The sequence below is a fragment of the Aquila chrysaetos genome, chromosome 22 (genome assembly GCF_900496995.4).
Source record: "Aquila chrysaetos chrysaetos chromosome 22, bAquChr1.4, whole genome shotgun sequence".
Classification (NCBI taxonomy): domain Eukaryota; kingdom Metazoa; phylum Chordata; class Aves; order Accipitriformes; family Accipitridae; genus Aquila; species Aquila chrysaetos.
The window spans coordinates 215340-236541 of record NC_044025.1 but is presented as its reverse complement, the minus strand read 5'-3'; the positions used below and the strand labels follow the sequence as shown (position 1 = coordinate 236541).

General features: G+C 55.7%; 2 protein-coding genes across 3 annotated transcripts in view; both read right to left on the bottom strand.

Moving 5' to 3' along the window:
• Positions 1-7505, bottom strand: part of PFDN1 (prefoldin subunit 1) — a 31990-nt gene extending 24485 nt beyond the window's left edge. Inside the window, exons 1-2 of one of the 2 annotated variants that reach the window (XM_041119350.1) lie at positions 7391-7505; positions 7035-7180 (exon numbers count right to left, since the gene is read on the bottom strand). In XM_041119350.1, the coding sequence (XP_040975284.1) occupies positions 7035-7180; positions 7391-7483 (239 nt within the window). In that variant the 5' untranslated portion in view covers positions 7484-7505. Of the gene's footprint in view, positions 1-7013; positions 7181-7390 lie in introns of both variants that reach the window. The other variant, XM_029998113.2, reaches the window with a different exon arrangement.
• Positions 7506-10218: 2713 nt separating this feature from the next.
• On the bottom strand, positions 10219-17549 carry HBEGF (heparin binding EGF like growth factor). Its single transcript, XM_029998296.2, has 6 exons — positions 17427-17549; positions 16961-17131; positions 14303-14480; positions 12077-12232; positions 11878-11970; positions 10219-10763 (listed from the first exon to the last, which is right to left on the bottom strand). Exons 1-5 carry the CDS (start codon positions 17467-17469, stop codon positions 11898-11900), a joined length of 621 nt encoding a protein of 206 aa, XP_029854156.1. The 5' UTR covers positions 17470-17549; the 3' UTR covers positions 10219-10763; positions 11878-11897.
• Positions 17550-21202: the final 3653 nt, after the last annotated feature.

The window sequence follows — 21202 nt, the reverse complement described above, 5'->3', positions numbered from 1 at the left end:
ATTTGTAACATTTGAGATTCAAACCATGTGGGGAAAACAGTGCAAACTTGACTGCAGTTCATGGAGGTGAAATCTCCATGAATAGTTTTTCCTCACCATATCCCTGGTTTAGTGGTTTTACCTTCTAATTTTGCTTTAATGTAATTTTTTACTACATAGCAATGATGACCTGTAGCTTGTTTAAGCAAAGGAAACCCACATGACGGCCTACTAGCAGATGCACTTCAAATAGATATTTTGCAGTCTACGTTGTACCATATTTGAAAGTTGCAAGCAGCAGAAAACAGAAACAATTTTTCCAATAATGGGAAGTCAAAATCCATTTCTAAAGTCTCCTATATTTTTAAGAATTCCCCACAAATTCCTAAGGAAGAACATTAAATTAAAAAGAAAAAAACCAAACAAACACCAAAAAAAACCCCCACAACATCAAATAAACACGCATCTAGGAAAACACAAACAAGCAAACATTTCTGTGAACATCCTGGTCAACTAATCCTAAAGAAATTTCTGTTTAAAAAAAGGGTTTTTTCTATTGGTAAATCTTCTGTGATCAGAAAGGTGAACTTCGCAGTAGTAAATGAAGTAACACGGAGATACTGTTATACTCTGACAGGCAAACTTACATTTACCCTTCTCAGGAGCAGCCCTTCACCAAGAATCTACACAGGAAAACTAGAAAAACCAGGGTACATCTCTTTTGAAAAGCAAATCCATCCACTGTTGCAAGGGGAAAAAAAAAAAAAAAAAGCTTTGCGCCTTTCCCAGGAAGAAACCTTTGAAATGCTAAGTGAGGAGGAAGACCCAACTATCGGCTTGTGGTTGTTAAATAGCACAGCCTTGGCTTCTGCACATGGCAAATCCTGCTACAACAAAGCATCAAAGAAAGCAATACAGCAAACATCACAGAAGTGGATGTAAAGACAACCGAGTCAAAAGAATTCAAGCATAACACTAATACAGAGATATTTCTGGATGCTAGAGTTAAATTTGCTAGCACTAAAACAATCACACTGTCGTTTCCTAATCAGTAAGAATAAACTTTTTAGAATCAGCATTTGTGGACCAAAAAGGCTGGATGTTGCTTTGGAAAATCGTTTCTTCTCAGAAAGCCTGATTTTTTTAATTTTTTTTTTTTTTTAACTGGCTGAAACATTCTGTTAGTTCAGCAAATAGTTTTGAAGAAAACAAAAATAAAAATTCAAGACAGAAGTTGTAGCATTCCTGAGTTCAGCACTTTGGTTCTTGTGTCCCTGTATTAAACTTGTGTAAAATAGTGATCTCATCCCACAGGATTGGTTTCCTCATATTTCACTTCAGTGTTTTAATGTAGAGGTCATGAATTAAACCCTCCTCCTTTCAGGCTTTGAAGAGGCAGCTAGGTCAGAGGATGCTCAGACCTAGATTTTTCATTTGTATGAAGGCTGTTCCACGTAGAATTTATCTATTATGTTGACATACACATATAAGACCAGAGACTGACTCTGGGCATCTCTACCCAACAGCTGTGGGCCCCAAGCGTTGGGTACCTTGTCACACCCTGCCCCACTGGCTAGGTATCCATTGATACCACACCTGGAAGGGCATCCCCAAGCAAGACAGGGATACGAAAGGTGGGGGGACTATAACTAACAGGTTTATTTCAAGTAGGGCTAAATTAAACACCTGTTTTTTTTAATTAGCTATTATTTTTCTGTAAGACCCTTTTTTCTACTGCTTATACATTTGACAAACACTGACTTATCAGATGCATCCATTCTACACCAGTTCTCTGCCTAAAGCTGACTTTTTAAAGAAATGCAGCTGTTTCCTAGAACGGGGCAGATACACATCTTGCATGCAAGCCATGGAAATCTCTTCTTCTCTGAAGTTTCAGTATTGCATGGAGAAATTATGTAGAGCAGCAGGGCAGGAGAGCTATAACCAGACCAAGACACCCAGGAGATTACAAATGAGCAGCCCAGGGCAGCAGGAATAAGATCAAGAACTAAGTGGGGGAAGTGCAGGGGGGGACATGTTTGAGGAATCAGAAGATGTCGTTGGAAAAGGAGCCTGTGCCCAAGAGAACAAGCTCCCTTTCTGATCTGGAACAGAATCCAGGAGTCCAGACTCCCAGTATCGCACTATTGTCAGCAGCTAATCACAAAGCCCACTGACCAGCGGTGCCAGGAAGAGGATGACAACAAACTGCTGCCCCTTACTTCCCTGCTCAAGTCAAAAGCACCTGTACAGACTACTACTGCATTACCCCTGCGTGCATCATTTTGAGTTTTGCTTTCTGTAACAGGTCTGAAAAGATCTTGCAAGCTTTTAGAGGCCCACTCACACATAACACTGTGAAGAACATTGTTCAGGCTGCAACAAAAGCGAGTAGTTCAAAATCGAGAAAAACCTGAAATAAAAACCAGTTGGGTGATGGAAAACCTTATGTCACACCACGTAGCTTTGATTCCTCACGCACCATCTCCTAACAACCTTGTCTTGTTCAACATACAGCATAAACAGTGGTCAAGTAGCAAGCAGCTGGACATAAATTTTGGTTTCATCGCAATTCAGTGCCTGATTGAAAATAAAATCTTCCCTTTTTCAATAGCTAGACAGAGGAGCTTCAAGTTTATACACCACATATTGACCAGAGGCTGATAGCAACATGCTTGTTCCTGGGATGCATTTAAGTATTGCAGCACCTGTCAGCTTCTCAGCAGCTGGGCTTCAGTGCTGAACTCCACACAAAGCCTTACCCAAGGAGATGGGCGACAGAGAAGCCACTCGGATTTCACAGACCAGCCTATAGTTAGTAACTGAACCATAAAGACTAAGCCTTGCCTGTCCTTCAGTTCTTTGTGAGTTTTTTGAAATGTGAGCAGGAAGCACAGTACAGCTACCATACTCTGCAGTGATGTGTGCTGGTAGAATTGAACACCAATCTCAAACACACACAAAAAGTAAAAATGCAGCTACTGCAGCTATATCAAGCGATGTGTGGTAGCGATTGCTGTCTTCAGGGGTTCAAGAAAGAGCTTACAATGATCTGTGATGTCTCACTTTCAAACAAAACCAAGAAACACAGTAAAAGCAGGAATACATTTAAATCCCAGGAATGATCAAGAACATTTAATCCTCTTTCAGGTTTCACTTGTATATGGTTCAGCCACTAAAAAAATCTGAACCCCTAAAAAAAAAAAAAAGTCAAAATCATATTATTAAAGCTGTCCCCATAAAGTACTATACTCACACAAAGTCATTTTATAGGGACGGCTGTAATAATATACCATACTTGCAGAAAACCTTGATCATAAAGTTGTGCTACAGTATTTGCTTGATTTTTACTTTCTTATATTTTATTTTTGTACGTGTTCTTCCATTTGTTGTAGAAGTAAACTGATGATAAAGCAATATCAACCCAAAACTGACTATCTACTTTGGCATGGCATGAAAAACTGCAGTGCTCTCCCCGCTGTGCCTAGCACAAGTGCCAGACATTTTTCTTCTGTAAATAAGGATCTTGTCCAGGTTATGGGTTAAAAGAATGTAAAGGGAAAGGTCTGAAATATTCAGACAGAATTCTGAAGCTTAAACTTTCAGCATAGCTCTCAAAGCAATATGATGGTATCAGTTCACAAATAGCTTAAGTAGTAGTCCAGGATAGTGGTAGTTGTCTCAGGCTACGTAACAGGCCTTTCAAAAGAGTATGAAGTAACAGAATTGAAATGTATTTGGCAAGATGCCACCACTCAGATGATATCCCAGCCTCATGGATATGTACAGTACACAGCAATTCATCATCCCATACTATGTGGCACTGACATTTCTTGTGTCAAACCAAAAATAGCTACAGCAAAAGTAAATTGAGCTCCACACGTGGAGGCCAGTAAGGCCTCCGCATGCTATACAGACTACAATTAAAAAAAAAAACCAAAACCAAAAAACCACAACAAAAAAAAACCCTAAAACAACCAAGTTGAGAAACGACAAATGGGACTTTCACATTCACCAGCAGTGCAGGGAAAGCCTCTCGGAAAGGAAGGAGGCTCAAGATAGGGGTTCAGAGAACACAAAAGAACACAAACTGCCCAACTGCTTTCCAAGTAGTGCAGAAGTGAGTACCAAACTAGGCAGACTTCCTCCCAGGATGCAGCACATCACCACAGTTCCTCAAGCCCTCAAATTCCACGAAGACCTGGAGTATCTTATCCTACAGAAGCATACGTACTAGCCCCCTGCACACACCCCAAACCACCAAAGCTGGAGAAAAAAAGAGAAACTCTATTAGAAGCCAGACTCTAAGTAGCAGCTTAAATGGATTAAAGAAGAAAAAAAGAAAAAAAAAAAGTAGTTGAGCACGGGAATAGAAGCACAAAACTTACTTCAAAGAACTTAGCTATTCAAGCAAGCTGTCAGAAGAGCACCGATAATCAGAGTTAACACTGATGCAGACATCCACGCTTTCTGGATAACTGAAACCCACTAGAGCTCTAACATTTGCATGCTAGACTATGCAAAAGAAATTGAGACATCATAAATAACCCTTTGGTGGCTGAACTCCCACATCTGTGCAAGCCAATGAAGCCAACAAATTAAAAAAATCTGCAATTCCACTTCACAGAACATGGCTTACATGTCCAGAAGAACCATAATGACCACCTCCTTTGGTCTGCAGTGGAACACAAGATGCCAGACTGCCCTTGGATTTTAACTCCTTCTCAAGGGCTGCTTTAGCCTGCTTTGCTAAAAGCCCAGATTTCAGCAATAAATTCTCTACTAGGGGTTGGAGTGGGCTCCAGGAAGAGCCTCATGTCCTTGATGCACGATCTCCACACTAGGGAGTGACACAGATCATGCCAGAGCACTACTGCCAATTGGCAAGGCAGCCTTCAGCCCCATGGCCAGAACAGGCAGAGCTCACAGAAATACCATATCAAGCTAAGGCAGGAATTAAAAAAAAAAAAAAAGAATTTAAAAAAAACATGAGTGAATGAGTAGTATTCAGAAGAAGAGCACTCTCTTAATCTATATTTGCATAGCGACTAGTACAACAAAGCCCATGAAAAGTTCAGCTTTTAAATACTATCATAATGCAAATATTTTTCTGATGGTGCCTCTGCCACCCCTGAGGAGCAAATGCTGCCCGCCATGCCTAAGCCACCCTGTCTGGTCATGGAAAGGTAAGCAAAAGAAGACTCCCCAGAAGACTGCCACTCCCACAGCTGCACACACAGAGAAAGTGTAAACGGTTTAGGACACAAAGAAGGTAAGCATCTCTTACTTCTAAGTGGGAGGCAGAAGCAGAACACAGGAAAATGTATTTCAGCCAGCACCAAAACACCATCTGCTACCCACATCTGATTCACAAGCAGGATTACTTTATGATAAAGACCAAGACACTCATATTTTTAAAGTATCCTGAGGGAATTCTCCATATAGGAGAAGTATTCTGTACTTTTGGATATTAAAAAAGCTTTAAAAAAATTTGTTGACTCCAGAATTCTCTTCTACTCTTCATCTGTCTGCTCTGTGACAAAATCAAACAGAAAAAACCTTTATGAGTCGTCTCATGACTACTCTAAACACAAGTGTTTGCTATGCCTACAGCCTGCCCAGGTCAAATCAGTTGCCTCTTGCAAGGGAACAAAACCTATCTCCTTTTAAAGTACCAGTCACTAGCACCCCCACACAAACCCAACATTTAATTCACCTATATGAAGAAGTTTATTTACTAGGAGCGAAGAAGGGGACTCTGTCACACTGAACACCTCCATTAGCCTGGGTACAACTTCACCTGAAAACTCACAGCGAAGGGCAAACTACACACCATTCCTGGCTTCCCAATCCTGTCACCTCCCTACAACTTGATCTGGAGATTGCATGGTCAGTGCACTTGTAGTCTGACCTGGCTCACCACTTGGCCCTGTGATCATCCACTTTGACACAAAGAAGGTGGGGTAAACACAGGGTGGGGAAGAGGTCGATACAATCACCTCTTTCGGCAGTAGTCAGAGCAGATTCAGTGTTTCGCAAAACCACATCCCGAGCTGAGCAGAGTCATCACTGTTACCCAACTCGCAAGAGACACAAGAGAAAAATCACAGTACTCTCAAATCAGAAACACCGAAGTCTAGTGTGACATTTATCAACTAAGCATGTGTTTCGGATCTGAAACCACTTTGTATGGTCTTCTACCAGAGGCTGCTGAAGTCAAACAGAAGTGTGTTGTGGAAGTTAATCAAAACACGTTACTTATGGTTTGTGTTTCTTCTGACAGCCATCCAACACATGGAAGCACATCTTTATGAGTGCACTGGGACTACCCATATGAGCTTTACGCTCACTTCCGAGGGCTTAAAAAAATCAGGGCAACACCCGTTAGATCCATTCCCTGGCATGCTACTGCAAAGTGCATTTCTGTAGAACATTTGTGCAAGCAAAGCCCTGAGCACACGAACTGTGCACTTGGGTTTTTCAAGGAGCCTGATGTCAACTACAGTGGAAATGACTGAAGCTGGACAGATTTGTGAGGGCCTTCTCACAAATGCTGTTTGTCGTTACAACGCCGCTCTGCTAGTCTAGATTACAAACTTCACAGAGATGCCAGATGAGACCATCACAGCCAGGAGCAGAGCCAGCAAGCAAAACCACACAAAGCCAATAACATTTATAACAGGCCTTCTTCAAGGCAGCCAGTAGCTAACCCCAAGAGATAAAACCCAGTAAGTCTCACTGCATTCGCAGGCAGATGGCTGGAATTAAAAATGAAAGACAATGAGAAAACTGAAACAAATGAACATGCTGACAGAAAGCTGGCATGTTTTTGTAAAGGGAAGAGCCTCCTGGCCAGGGCAGCAGCCTAAAGGCCTCTTACACAGGAAGGCTGGGGGGTCTCCCTGTGCACAGGGCCACAATCACTACCCCACTTGGCTACAGAAGCCAGGGACACCCAGGCAGAGAGCCAGCCAGCCGCTCTCAGCACAGCAAGGAAGCCCCCGCCATCTGCCACAGGCCGGGCCCATACTCACATCCTCCCCACGCCCTCGTACATGCGGGTCTCATCCACCAGCATCATGACCTCCGTGTCGGTGAGGTGGGCGTGCTTCTTCGTCTTGCTCAGCTGCTCGATCTGGATGTCGGCCAGTTTCACCTTCTGCTGTGTGTCTATCACCTTGGCCTGCAGCTCGGTGAAGGCCTGGGGGGGAGGCGGGGAGAGCAGCGGCTATGAGGGGCGGCCCTGACAGGCCGCGGCCCGCCGGCCCCGCGCCGCTGAGGCCGGGCGGTGGGGGCCGAACCGGCCCCGGCCTGCAGGAGAGGAGGGGACCGGGCAGGCGCCGCCCGGGACACGGAGGAAGCGGGGGGGAGACACGCACACACATGCTACCCGCCGCGGAGGGGCTTATACCTTCTTCAGCTCCAGGTCTACGGGCGCCGCCATCTTGTCTCCACAGGGCGCCTGCGCGGTGGGGGAGCGCCGGCACCGCGTCCTGCTGCGCATGCGCGGGGGGGGGGGCGGGTTCCCCTCAGTGCGGCGCGGGTTCGGGGGGTCCCGGCGGGGCCGTGCTCCTGCCCCGGGGTCTGCTCGCACGGCGGGGACGTCCGGCTGGGCTGGGGGTCCCCTCACGGGGCGGGGGCACCTGGTTGGGGTGTGGGGTATGAGGCCTCCCCCTCGGGCCGGTCCCGCGTGGGGGTCCCCGGCCCGGCCGCCTCAGCGGGAGGCGGGGGCCGCGCTGGGGGGCTGGATGAGGCCCCTGTTTGGGGGACGGCGCCGAGGACGAAGCCAGGGGAGAGCCCAGCGGGCCTGGCCGTGCCCTGTGGGCCCGGGGGCTGCTTAGTTCCCCGGGGCAGCCCGGAGGTGCCCCCGGAGCCCGGCGGTACCCGGCCGTGGCGGGGGAGGGGGCGGGGGACGCGCCCGCTCCGCTCCGCTGCCCGCTCCTCCCGATGGCTGCCACAGCCCGGCCGCCCCCGGCCAAGCTGGCGGAGCCCTGCCAGGGCTTGGGAGCCCAGCGGCCACCCCGGCCACCTCCCTGCCACCCACCAGCAACCGGCACGGGGGCCCGGCCGGCCCCGGGAGAGGGTCCCAGGGTCCCCAGAGTGGGAGCACCGGGGACAGACCAAAAAGCAATAACGGGTGTTACAGCCAGGGCCAGACAGGCAGCAAGTGGGCTCGGCGCCGTGGCGGTCAGGAAATGCTGCAGCTGGTGACGTGTTTGTGCTCCTGGGTCTGTGCCTGGAGCGGGGGTGAAAGGCCGGGCTGCTGAGCTGGGGCTGCTGGAGGCCACCGCCTGCCTTCACCAGGACCCCTGCCAGTGCTCAGCTTGGCCGGCTGCTGCAGCGGCCCACTCCTGTCCAGGTGGAGACTTCTTTCCTGGCACCCCGTTCCTGCAGGGACCGATAGGTGAGCACCCCAGCCTCCCCCCGCAGTATGTGGGCACCCTGGGCAGGGCTATGCCCTAGCTAGGCTCTGGGGCACCTCCTGTTTTGTGGCCACAAGCGCAGCCGGGAGCTGCCCGGGGGGCTTCCTGCGTGCCTTAGCCAGGAAAAGAGCATCTGTCAGCCTTTCCCAGCCCTGCGGGGCAGAGGGAGCCAGCCCACAGATCCAGCCAGCTTCCCACTCCCTACATCTCCAAAGTATGTTTCCGATCTCCTGGCCTGTTAAATTGCCACCTGCAGGCAGCCCAGCCTGCACTGCTGGCCTGCAGAGGAACAAAGTGGACCAGAACACATCCTTGCAGGGAAGGAGGAGGGCAGAGGGCAGCTGGGCTCCAGGCAGAAGCTCCAGCTGTCTGCAGAAAAGCCTTCCAGCAGAGCTATTCCCAGTGCCTGCCAGGGTGGCACGGAGCCCCAGGCATGTGGAGCTACCACCACAAAAGGCAGAAAGGCGGCAGGGCTGAAGCAGGGAGAGGGGCTCTGGGAAGGGGAGCAGCAGCAGCACAGCAAGGCAGGGACACAGCCAGGTGACCTGGAGCAGAAGGGCTCCTGCACAGCAGCTGGAGGCATTATTTGCTTAATAGACATTGGAAAAGGCCAAAGTTTGGAATCTGATTAAACTGGCACTCCCACAGCATTAAGGTTCAGGTTTGCACAAAGCAGAACCAGTAACTTGTTTCCCTGGCTCTGGGACTCAAGCCACTGCAGCTGCTGGGGCTCTTACTCTCCAGGTGATAACACACAAGGGTGCCTGTTGTCACCCACCCGCTTCCCATCTCCTGTAGCCATGTACTTTAGCCCTTCTATCTCAGAAAACGCTGAAAAGCCAAAGTATTGCTGCATTCCCCCCTTCCCACACCCCAGGTTTTGCTACCACAACACTTACTGGCTGCGCAAGGGGGATAAACGTACATACTCACTTCCAAAGCAACCCCTCCCCCAGTGAGCATAAAGCTTATTTCATACTTTACCAGAGCTAAGTTTTGGCTAAATTAGGCCAAAAGGTCTGCAGACTGCTCGCTGCCCAGCTTTAGCACACATTGTAGGAGCAGGAGTGGAAAGCAGTAGCTTAGCACTCCCGTTTGAAAATTGAAGTTTGACATCTGCTCAAGGGAAAGGGGCTGGAGGAAAGTAGCTTTCCTGCAGGGGGGAAGCCCTTTCTCTCTGCTTCAAGGCTCTCTACTAGAGCCAGCATCTCACCCTGATCTCAGCTCCCTGTGGGGAAGATCAGGGAAGAGCTAAGTGGTTTGGGGGTTATTTTTACTGCAAAGTCAGGAATCAGTCCTGAACCACCCTCTGAAATGATGCTCGCTGGAATGACCCCAGCCCCAAGAGCCTGCAGCCACCCCAGGAACTGCTGGGATCCCCTGCAAGGGAGGTGTGAGTCCACCTCTTGATTTTTTAGCCAAATGCTGGCTTAAAACCAGGAATCAGTCCCATTTGGATTGATCAGTGGCCAGAGTGGCTTCACTCATACCAGAGGCAGCTTTGCTTGATGAGCAGACACCCAAACATCCCATCCCTCACAGGGCATCAGCTGGCAAAGATGCAGATCTCCAAAGAAACACAGATGGAGCTGGCCTGGCTGCAGGCTCCTGCAGGACAGATCCTGCCACCAGCCCCTTGCACCATGCTGCTCTGCCGTGTCCCAAGGATGGCACAAGCTGATCCAGCAACCCCCACCATGCACTCGGGATCTCTGCCACTGTTTGCAATACCCCACTAGCAAGGGCATGTTCCTACGTGCAGCCTTCAGAGGTCTGACTCCTTTCCACCTCCGTCATTAAATTAACAACCCAAGTGTTTGTAACAAAGTGTTATTTATTAGAATATTACATTGCACTTAAAAAATAAGGGAGGTCTGACCCTGTCATCTTGATCTACATGAAGGATGCAGGGCCAGACCTACAATAAATATAAATACTATGTACAGTTTATCTAAAATAAATATATAATTTAAAATGAAAAATATCTTGTTAAATAGCTGTTACCCTCCCACCCCTCCTGCGCCTAGAAAGCCCCGAGCCCGGTCTCCTCGCCTTTCACAGTTTGTTCCTTGGCATGCACCACAGTGGACGGAGAGCTGCTGGAGAGTCCCTCTGCCGCCGGCTGGCCAGTCCCTCCTGCCTCCACACAGCCACCTGGTCAGCGAGGGCCTCTCCCGAGCCCCCTCCATCCCGGAGATGGCCACAAAGCTCCCTGCAGTGACACCGCTGCCCAACCAGCCCCGAAGCGGGTGCTGTTCTGCTGCTCCAGCAAGTTCCCACCACGCTGTGGGCTCCCAGGGACGGCGCTGGCTCTGCGGCTTTCGCCTCTTCCAGGAGGTAGAAGTGCGTTAGTGCCGACCCCTGCAAGACAGCAGCAGGAGAGCTCACAACACGGCCCTGGGTCGTTCTGCCCACGGAGCGGTTCCTGCACAGCAGGGCCAAGGTGCCCATCCTACCCAGCCTGGCGGGAGAGCCCTCACGGCCACCGAAGGCCCAGCAGCAGGAGCCACTCGCCGCCTTGCAGGGCTGGACCCAGGAGGTTGGGAGCCAGGATGCTGGGGGAGCAGTGGCTAAGCATCCCACGCCATGTCCACCATGCTCCAGGGACCACAGCACTTTTCCCCCTGGACACATCCACCCCAATAATCCCCAGGGCAGAGGGGACAGTGATGAAAACCTTGTGCTGAATCCCCTTCCCCAAAATTCAACTCCTATAAACAGCTAAAAATCCCACCCCCAACACTATTACCAACGTTACAGAAATTCTTTGAAGGCATTACTTCATCCTCACAAAGAACAAAACTTTTTTTAAAAAAAGAAGTAGCTGTAATATGTATGGGCACATCCAATGTCAGGGTTTGGACCAGACCAGAGGAAGTCTGCAAGCTTTCCAGCACCCGGCCACAGCCACGTGGCCACCCCTGGGGCAGAGCACACCCCACTGCCCAGCCAGAGTTACATCGCATGGGGCCAGCAGCAAGATCCCTGCATGCCCAACTGCAAGGCTTTACACTGATGCAAGTAATAAGCAGAGTGGGAGTGAAAAGGAAGGTTGTTTTTTTTTTTTTTATATATATATAAATAGAGGCAATATCTAAGGAGGGGAAGTGACTCAGAGGGTCAGAGAGGGAGCAGAACAAGTCGGGGGGGGGGAACAGGGGGAACAGAAGCAGCTTCCCCACTGCAACAGGGCAAAGCAGGGACTTAAGGTTAGAAAGGAGGACGTGGTGGTGGCCAGGGGTGTCAAGGGACAGGGTCTTGAGCAGGAAGGGGCAGAAAGAGGGCTTGGAGCCCCATGGGGCAGCCCAGGCTCTCGGGCCAAATCCAGCCAGCTGCTTCTCCAGGCTCAAACTGCCTTCAGCTCCTGCCTGGCTCTGGCATGGGGTCCACGTAATGGTCCCAGCCAGCGTGAACAAGCAGAGCCCCCAGACGCCCACCAGGCCCACTGCTGCCCCATGCCCACCCAGGGGCTCACCTCGCCAGCACCCGGCATCCTCAGTGATTCACAGTGATGCCCAGCTTGATTTTCTCTTCGTTTTCTACATCGTAGACACCCCTCTTGTGACACCTGTGAAGCCAAGCAGAGATGCTCAGAGCATGGAGAAGCCCCTGCCACCCTCCCCTGTGGTCTTTCTGGGGATGCGGATCCGATGGCTCAGCCCCATCCCACTCACCTGAGCATCAGCAGGGCTGCGATGATGACAAGACACAGGGAGGACAGGACGACAGCAACGACGGCCAGTGCCGTGGTGTGGTCGTATGCGCTGGGGGGGTGCTCCACAGGCAGCGAGAGGCCATGGCATCTCTCTCCATGATATCCTGGCTGGCATCTGGGCGAGAAGAAAAAAGTCTTAAATGTTGGTGGTGACCAAGTGCAGAAGGTCATTGGGTCCCTCACAAGCACATGGAAAGGAGCTGCCTCTTTGCTCAGCCTTAGCCAGCACCCTGCCGATTCCCCTTGGTCCCCCTCCCCTGACCTGGAGGGTCTGGTGTCACCATCACTTCCCTGATACTGGTAAATTAAGTTTCTTCTGCCCTAAGCACCAAGTGAAGACTCCTAGAAAGGTTGAGCTTCCCCCAGTAGAAGGCACCAGGGTCTGTGCTCTTCCCAATTGTCCCCAGGCAGAGCCAGGCTGCCCAGGCCACCTCTGGAAGTGGGAAGACCCACGGAAGGGAGCAGAGAGGCAGCTGGACCAGAGCTCAGTGCTTCCCTTGGAGCAGGATGTCCCTGCACACCCTGCCAGCCAGAGAGGTGCCAGTTCCCTGCAGACTCATGAGGTTACTCACATAACAGAAATAACGCTCTCCAGCAGAGCTGCGAGGCTGCCAACCCTCCCCGTGAGTCAAAGCGCACTGATGCGACCAGATATTTATATCTCTCTATATCCATTGCCACTGACCCTCAAGCTTATCTCCAAGATGGGGTCTCAGCCCAGCCCTCCTGCCCAGCTCACAACACCACCACATGCCAGCGTGACCTGCCAGCCACGGCAGCAAAGCTGGGCACAAGGCAGAGGTGCAGGACCCAGCCTGGCAGCATCCTCACCCCACCCACACCCCGGGGACCAGCCCAAGGAAGCCACAATCCAGGAGACCCTGCGACACGGGCAGCCAGCCACCAAGAGCAGCCACAACCGAGTGACACCAGCCAACGTGAGGCCTCATTATCAGAGGGGACAGGGGCAGTTGGTTGCTGTTCCTAAAAACCATGATGGCTCCGGAGAGATGTCACCCAGGGATGTGCCAGCAGGCTGGAGAGCCCAGGCCGGCCCCTGGACCCCTCCTGCTTGCCCATGTCCCAGGTTCTCTCCCAGCCCCAGGGATCTGGGAAGGGCAGGAGGCTGGGCAGGGGACACCTGGCTGTCCCAGTCCCAGGCAGGGGCTGCTGCACCCCACATCACGCTGAGTCACCAGCCCAAGCTGAGCTAGCAGCGATCTCCTCTTGCTGGCAGTCCCGAGCCCCCTGTGCAAGGGCCCAACTTCATGACAGCTTCCAGGCAGAGAGAAACTAAGCGGTTCAAGGAGCTATGTGGAGCCTGATCCTTGCAGATTGCAGGGCGCGAGATCTTGTGGGCACCATAAGCCGGGGAGCTATTATCTTCCCCAGGCTCCAGGCGCAGCGCTGGGTGGCTCAGAGGATTGATAGCAAAAAACAAAGCCTCTTATATATCTGCCAGCTCAACTCCTGCCCACGTCAGCGGGGATCAAATGTGCACCCCTGGGTATTTACCACAGTAGCAGTGCTGGATCCAGGTGCCCCAGTAGCAGGCGAACGCTTTTTCCTCCACTTGCCTCATCTAGTCCCTGCTCTCTACCTGCATCCCAGGGGAGTGGGAGAGCAGGGGTACATGGCCCTGTCCTTCATCTGGGCCAAAGGACAGCTTGGGCATGGCTTTGGCAGACTGTCCCCAAAGGCACTACCTCTAATCTGCCTTGCTGGTGCCACAGCAGAGATGCTCCTCCTGCCTGCACCAGTACATCCCGACCGCTGCGGGAACCCCAAGCTCTCAGCCAAGGCTGGCAGCAGTGAGGGACAGGGGGACACAGGGTTACAGAGTCAGGATGGGGTCTCGCAAACCAGCCCTGCAGAAGATCTTGGCTGCAAGACCCCAGCCCCTGCTCACCGTCTTCCGAACCCCAGCGCTGCAGGTCTCCGCACAGCAGATCAGCCGGAGCTCACCACACTGGCAGGGGATGCTGGGTCTAAATCCATGATGGATTTTGGTGGGGGATGGACATTGCTCAAACAGCACAAGGAAGAGGCCAAGTCAGAGCTGTCCCCACACAGACGGGGAACATGCACTAAAAATATCTCCTCCGCTCTTCCTCTGCCCGGCCTGGAGAATTGAAGGAACCATGACTAAGGCTCCCCCGGGCACAGGCACACGCCAGCAACTCACATGCAGGAGGGAGCTCCCAGCTCTCGGATGTATTTGCATTCGCCGTGAATACAGAAATCCTTGTACTTCCGCAGGCACGGGTCTCTCTTTTTCCCCAGGCCTTTGCCTTTTCTTCTTTTATTCCCGTTCCCTTTTTTCTTGGGAGTAACCAGGCCTTGAGGCTTTGACAGGAAAGCAACTGGAAAACAATTTGGGAAGGAGAAAACAGCGGTCAGATCACCTCCATGCATCAGCCAAAGAGAAGGCAGAGCCACAAACCCCAGGCTGCTGCAGCCAGCTCAGCCCTGGCACTCCACAGCCTTTTGTGCAGCAATCTGCCCCGGAGCAGAGGGGTTTTTTTCCTTTTTTTTTTTTTTTTTTTTCAGCTTCTCACAAATATCATGTCCTTTCCGATTCATAAGAACAATTCTCAAGGAAAGAAAGGGATCGGGGGGGGGGGTGTGGGGAAACAGAACTTTACGCATCTCAAATGTTGCTATTATATGTACCAGTTTCCACTGAACACAGAAAATTGCTAATTGCCCCTTTATCTGGCTTCTATTTCCCTGATGAGCATGGTCTTTTGTAAGACCCTATTCATGGCTCAGAGGGACTCTCCTTCCTGTGGGTACAAGGATGCCTTGCGCACCCGGAGCAGGATTAAGAGAGCAAGTCTGGCTTAATTTTTGGTTTTGCAGAGCCAAAGAGATGGCAAGGGCAGCGTTCCCATGAATTACAAAGGTATGTTTTAATTGCGGTGCAGCGACCGGTGGCTTTTGGTGCAAGGCCAGCTCCTTGCTGGGTTAGTGGGAACCAGAGCAGTGAGCTCCTTGCCTGGACAGGGACTGAAACCAGCAACATTACTGGAATAGTTTTAACAGTTTTAACGTGCAGAAGCCAAAAAAATCAGCCTCCAGCTTGATCTCGCAAGGTGCTGAGATGCTAGAGAACGCTCACTGCTCCAAGAGGGACTTTTCAGCTCCCCTCAAAACCACGGTGCTTAATAATTCCAGCAAGCCTGCGGAAATATGAACTAAGCCCTACGCTGCTCAGGGATGAGAGGGTGGCCGAGTCTAACCTGGCGAGTTGTAACCTGCCCAATTCCTTCTCAGCCACTTCCTGACGTACCCGGCACCTCTCGTGCTGCGGCACACCGGCTGCACACCTAGCAGAGTTATGTCGCTGTTTCAACATCCTTCACAATACGCCTGGAGAAAACTGATACTCCAGGAAACTCTGCGGCTTGGAGAAACCCCCAGATCCGGGTGAGGCCTGGGGCTCTGCCCTGGGCTGGCAGCAGAGGCTGTCCCTTCCCCTGCGGGTTATCTCCTGGCTGCAGCCAGCAGACACACAGTGCTGCTGACCCCCCCAAGCCACCTCCACTGTTACCACCCCTCCTCCCCAGGGCTCTGTCCCTTAGGACAGCCAGAGAAGATTTGGAAGATCTTGCTAGCAGGAAAACTGGTCCAGCCCTGGTGGGCTGGGGGATGCTGCCACTCTCCCCAAGCTCAGGCACCCTGGGTGCTGCGGCGCAGAGGAAGGTGCCTTCAACACAAAAGACAGATTTTTCTGACCATAGCTCAGCTCGAGGCATCGAGAAAGTGCTCCGAGAGGCTGCAGCCTCAGTAACCAAATATCCCCCATCCTCTCAGCCTGTCCTGCAGACAAGGGTCAGCCCACGCCTGCCAGACCGCTTGCTCTTGGACAGAGTCCCCTCCTCAGGGGGATGTGCACAGAGGAGCAGGCTGGAGCGTCTCCCTCCCAGCAGGAAGGGTAACAGTGTTTCACGGGGGCCACGACTCCTTGGATGCAAGGGGGTCAGGCTGGTTTTGCAGTTTTTTTGTCACGGTCTGATAGCACAGCCGGAAAGCGAGGAAAAACACGGGGGAAAAAAGGGGGTATGGACCTTACGGGGCAGAGCGTGCTCCTCCTGGTGCCGGGCGACTGATCTCAGCACGTCACTCGTGCAAGGCACAGGTACAGGTCACCCTTCCTCAGCCTGCGATGGGCCCTCCCCGTCCCACCCCCACGAGAGTCCCCGGGACACTCTCGGGTCCCGAGCCGGGGGAGAGGAGCCAAGCACGAGTGCCCAGCGAGCCTAACAGAGCGACAGTGTCCCCAACGCCCCCGTAGCGGGGACCGCCGGCTGACTAACCCTGCCTAGGTATGAGGAGCAGCCGTGTGTAGGCGGCGGGTGAGTCACGGCCATCCCCTCGCCGGCGGCCACCGCCGGGAAGGCGGCACGGGCCCAGCGGCCGGGGCTGCGCACCTGCGGGCAGGGGCTGCCGCGGCCCCCAGAAGGGCTCTGCCTTCCAGCTGGCCCAGGAGTCGGGGGCCCGGGAGCCCTGCGGACCCCCGAGCCAGGGACCGCAGGGACACAGCCAGCCGCTGGCGCAAGGCGAGGAGCTGCCAAAGCCCGGCTGCTCCGCGCTGCTGCCCCGCGGGCTGGCCCCGAGCTGCTCGGGACCCGGGGGCTCCCCCGCAGCTCCCTCCGACGCGGAGCCGGAGCTGCTGCCGGGGCAGCCGCGGGGCTGAGCCGAGCCGAGCCGAGCCCAGCCCGGTCCCTCCGCTCCCCTCCCCCGCCACGCCGGGCCCAACCGCCCCCAGCCCGCCCCGCCGCACCGCCCCGGGACCCGCAGCCGCCCCAAGCGCCCCGGCGGCGGCTCCGCCCGCCCGTACCTCTCGGCAGCTCGCTGAGGTCGTCCCCCGAGGCCGCTCCGCCGCCCTCCTTCTCCGGGCTGCCGCCGAGCAGCGCGGCCGTGGCCGGGACCGGCGCCCCTCCGCCGCCCTTGTGCAGCACCTCGTTGTGCAGCTCGTCCCGGCCCAGCCCGCCCGCCGCCGCCGAGCACACTGCGGGGAGGGGGCACGGTCAGGCGAGGCGGGCCGACCCTGCCCGAGACGCCCCACGCGTGCCCGGGACCGGAGCCGCGTTGCCCGTGCCCGGGACCCCCCACGCGTGCCCGGGACGGAGGCCGATTTTCCCGTCTGCCCCCACCCGTGCCCGTGCCCGGGGCCGCGTCGCCCGTGCCCAGAACCTCCCACCCGGGACCGGGGGCCGCGCCCGCCTCGCCCAGGACCCCCCACGCGTGTCCGGCGCCGAGACCGCGCTGCCCGCGCCCGGGACCCTCCCCACGCGCGTCCGTACCCGCCGCCAGCAGCGCGTGGATCAGCACCGCCCGCCCGTCCATGACCCGCGGGCACCCGCGTCCCAGCCGCTGCCCGAGCCCCGCTCCGCTCGGCCCCGCACCGGCAACCGCTCTCCGGCGGCGCGGCCCCGCGCCGGGTAGAAGGCGGCGGGGCGGGGCCGCCGGGCCGTCCCGCCCCCGGGAAGGGCTTTCCCGGCCGCCGCGGGGGCGGGGGGGGCCGGGGGCCGGGAGCCCGGGGGGGAGGGACCCCTCGCTCCGGGGCTGCCGGAGATGGGGGGGGGGCTCATCACCCCCCGCCGCACCTGTAGCACCCCCCTGTCCCCAGCCCGGGGCACCCGGCGCTGGGCTGCGGGGCGGGGGGCCCGGGGGAGCTGAGCTAACGCTGTGGAGGCGAGGAGATGGCTCAGGGACAGTAGATTGGAAACTTCATCGACTGGCCTCAGGCAAGGGAAGAAGAGAGGCGGTCACGGTGGGCACCCTGGTACGCCGCCACAGGGCATCCACCGGCTGGTGGGAGCAGTGCCAGCGGCGGCCCCGGGGGGGGTTTAGGAGGAGCACTCCACAAGAAGAGCATCAGGCAAGAGGCAGGACCTCAGGGTTCAGAGCTAAAACCTCCTCCTGGCCTTGCTGATGGGGTGGCACCCTGACAGGGGACACGCTTCCAGCCATGTGCCACCCTGCACTGGCGATGGGAGAGGGGTGGCAGTGGCAGACCGAGATGGTGGCAGACACCCTTTTTGTCCACGAGGCCACCTTCACGCCCCATCAGACAGCCCGACCGGTTCGGTCATGGCTTCATCTCGCAATCCCCTCCTAGTCAGCTGCTGTCCTTGTCTCCTCTATCCCAGTCCGTGGCCATTGCATTTGGGGGTGCCAGCGCTTCTCTGTCCCTTCCATCGCACTGGCAACCTCTTGTTGTGTTTGGCCTCATCCTCAGCCCAGGTGACGGCCCAGAAAACACTCCTGACGCCAGTGCCAGGCGAGTGCAGCATTTTGTCCCAGCTCACGTTCAGGTTGGCCGTGGGCCCTTGCCAGTTCCTCGAGGACCCAAGCCCCCAGCCTCGCTGCCGGTTTGGGTTCAGCAAGGTGTGATTAAATATTCCTGCCATTGTTGTCGGCATCTCCAAGGAATACCACCGGATTTGGCAACCCCCCCCCCCCCCCCCCTTCTTGCTCAGACTTGACTTTTGCAATTGTTTGCTGGATGTTTTTCCTTCCGCCTCCTCCGGCCATCAGCAGCCAAAAGACTTTGGCAGCAGAGCGAGGCGGGTCAGTGGTGGCCCAGCCGAGGGGCTGCATCCCTGGGGAGCCCTGTGCAGTGGCTCCCCAGTAGGTCCCACAGGGGTAGGATTTTCCCCCCTGCCAATTCCCTGCCGTGTCCCCGAGGCTGGGCATGCGCCGGCAGCATGTGCGGGCAGCGTTTGCTGGCTGACCTGGCACCTCGGGAGAGGGAGGCACCGGCTCACGTCAGCTGCCAGGGAGGCTGTTGGCACAGAGGGCTGGCAGTGGGCAAGGGTGGGGGGTTGCAGGCTGCCGTTCCTGCCTGTCTCCCTGCCTCTGCCTCCCTGCCTTCTGCTGCCTGTTCCCCTCTGCCTGCCTCTGCCTCCCTTGGCTCTGCCTCCCACAGCCTCTGCAGCCATCCCCTGCCCACCTCCTGCAGCCATCCACAGCCTCCCTGCTGGCACCCCATTGCCAGCCGTGCACCATCCCACGCTGGGGTGGCCCCCACCAGAGGGGGGGCTAACCCACGGGAAGGTTTGGGTGCCCCGGGGCCTCCCCGGCTCTCCTCATCCATGGGTCCTGCTGCCTGGGGGGGGTCTCCCCGTGGTCCCCACCCTGGCCAAGGGCACCCCCCACGCATGGTGGCACCTGCCTTGGGCACACACTGGTATTGCAGAGCAAACAGCCTGGCAGGCACAGGGAGTGTGGCTGGGGGGGTACAGGGAGCACGGTTGGGGGTGCGAAGGCCGAGGGAGAGGCGGGTGCCAGGATCTAGCCCCATGGGCAGCGTTGTTCCCCCAGGAGGATGGCCCTGGGGAGCACTGTAACAGCACTGTGGGGACAGGAGGATGGGGTGCAGGGTAGGGCTGGGGCACAGGGCAGCCCGCCAAGGCCACCGCCAAGTCCCCAGGCCTCCACATGGGTGAGGGGGACTGGGGTGAGGGGGACTGGGGTGGCGGAACCCATGGCAGCCCTGAAGCTGGGGGAGGGCAGGCATGGCAGAGCCAAGGGACAGCTGGCCAGATAGGCCCCCCCGCAAGGTGTGACCCCCTGCCATGCCATGCGATCCCCCCACACACCATGTGAGGCCCCCACCATGTGCTCCCCCCATTCCATGTGACCCCCCCACACCATGTGACCCCCCCACGAATGCAACCCCACAAGCTCTGTGATCCCCCCACACACACCGCGTGCACCCCTGGAATCACACCCCAGTGAGGGGTCTCCAAGGAGCCAGGGGTGGCCTAAGCCGAACCTGGTACCGCACGGCCGGGGGATGCCTCGGCACCCGGGGTGCCCTGGCACACCTTCGTCGCCACCATGCCGCAGGCTGCTGCCTTCACCCCTCCTGCCTGCACTAAAGGGGGGCAGGATGAGGCAGGCCCCATTGGGCAGCTGCTGGTGCTGGAGTGAAGCTGGTTGTGGGGTTGGAAGGAGCCCTGGGAGTCAGCTATGGGGCAAGGGATGGGCACGGGTGAGGTTTGGTTGTACTTTGGGATAGTGGGGTTGGTGAGGATAGGTGCCCCCCCCCCAGCCCATGCGCTGCGAGGCAGGTATCAGCACCCCACGGACCGGTGCGCACCCACCCGCAGCCCGCCGAAACGTGACTTCACCTGTGGTGGGGCCTGGCCCTGCGCCCGCTCCTGGGGCCGAATCCTGCCCGCGGCCAGCGGGTTCCAGCACAAACCCGCCTGTGCTGGCCGGGTGTTTGTGTTGCCTGCCGCCGTGTTTGCACTGCACACAACCCGGCTGTTTGTTTGCATGGAGCCAAGGGAGCCGGGCCCAGTGACGGCGGCGGTGGGCACGCCACAGGCAGAGCAAGCACAGGGTGCTGCTCTCCGCCGGCAGCACTGTGCTGGTTGTGCCATCTCCCTGAGCCCGGCAGGGTGATGTGGCTGTGCCCGCATCCTTCCTCCCTCCACACGCTGCAACATCCGCGCACCCGCTGCAGCTCATGCAGACACCCTCCGCGCACCAGGATGGCCGCAGCCCTGATGCGCTCCTGGCCCTTGCCGTGACTCCCACTGCTGGCAGCATCCTCTTGCCCCACTCTGGATTTCCTCAGCGGTGACACATCCTTCCCCAGAGCATGTCCCCACATCCCTTTTCCCAGGAAGAGCTGCCACGGGGCCGTGCCACCCCTTCTGCAGTGGGCACAGGCACACTGGCGCAGGCACCGACACTGCCACCGGCTGTCTGGGGTCGGCCCTGCCGCCCCCTCGCCAAAGCATTGTGGGGTGCAGGAGGGGTTGGGGACACGCTGCTCCCCCGAGAGCACCGGTGCAGCTTTGTCCACGCGGGTCACTAGAAGGAGGCAGGGGGGTCCCCTGGTCTGTGGTGGGCAGCTGTGGGTAGCAGGACCTGGCCACGCTGGGACCCGCAGGGCTGGCCCTGCTGTTTTGAGATCATTGTTTTGGGCTTGGCTCCCGTGTATTGGTTTGTGGCCAGTTTAAACTGGTTTGCAGCTTTTATAAGGTGTGGGATGAGTGGGAACCTGTGAGTGCTAGCAGCTCCGGAGGGGACCCCACGCCTGTGGCTGCCAGTGCTGGTGGCC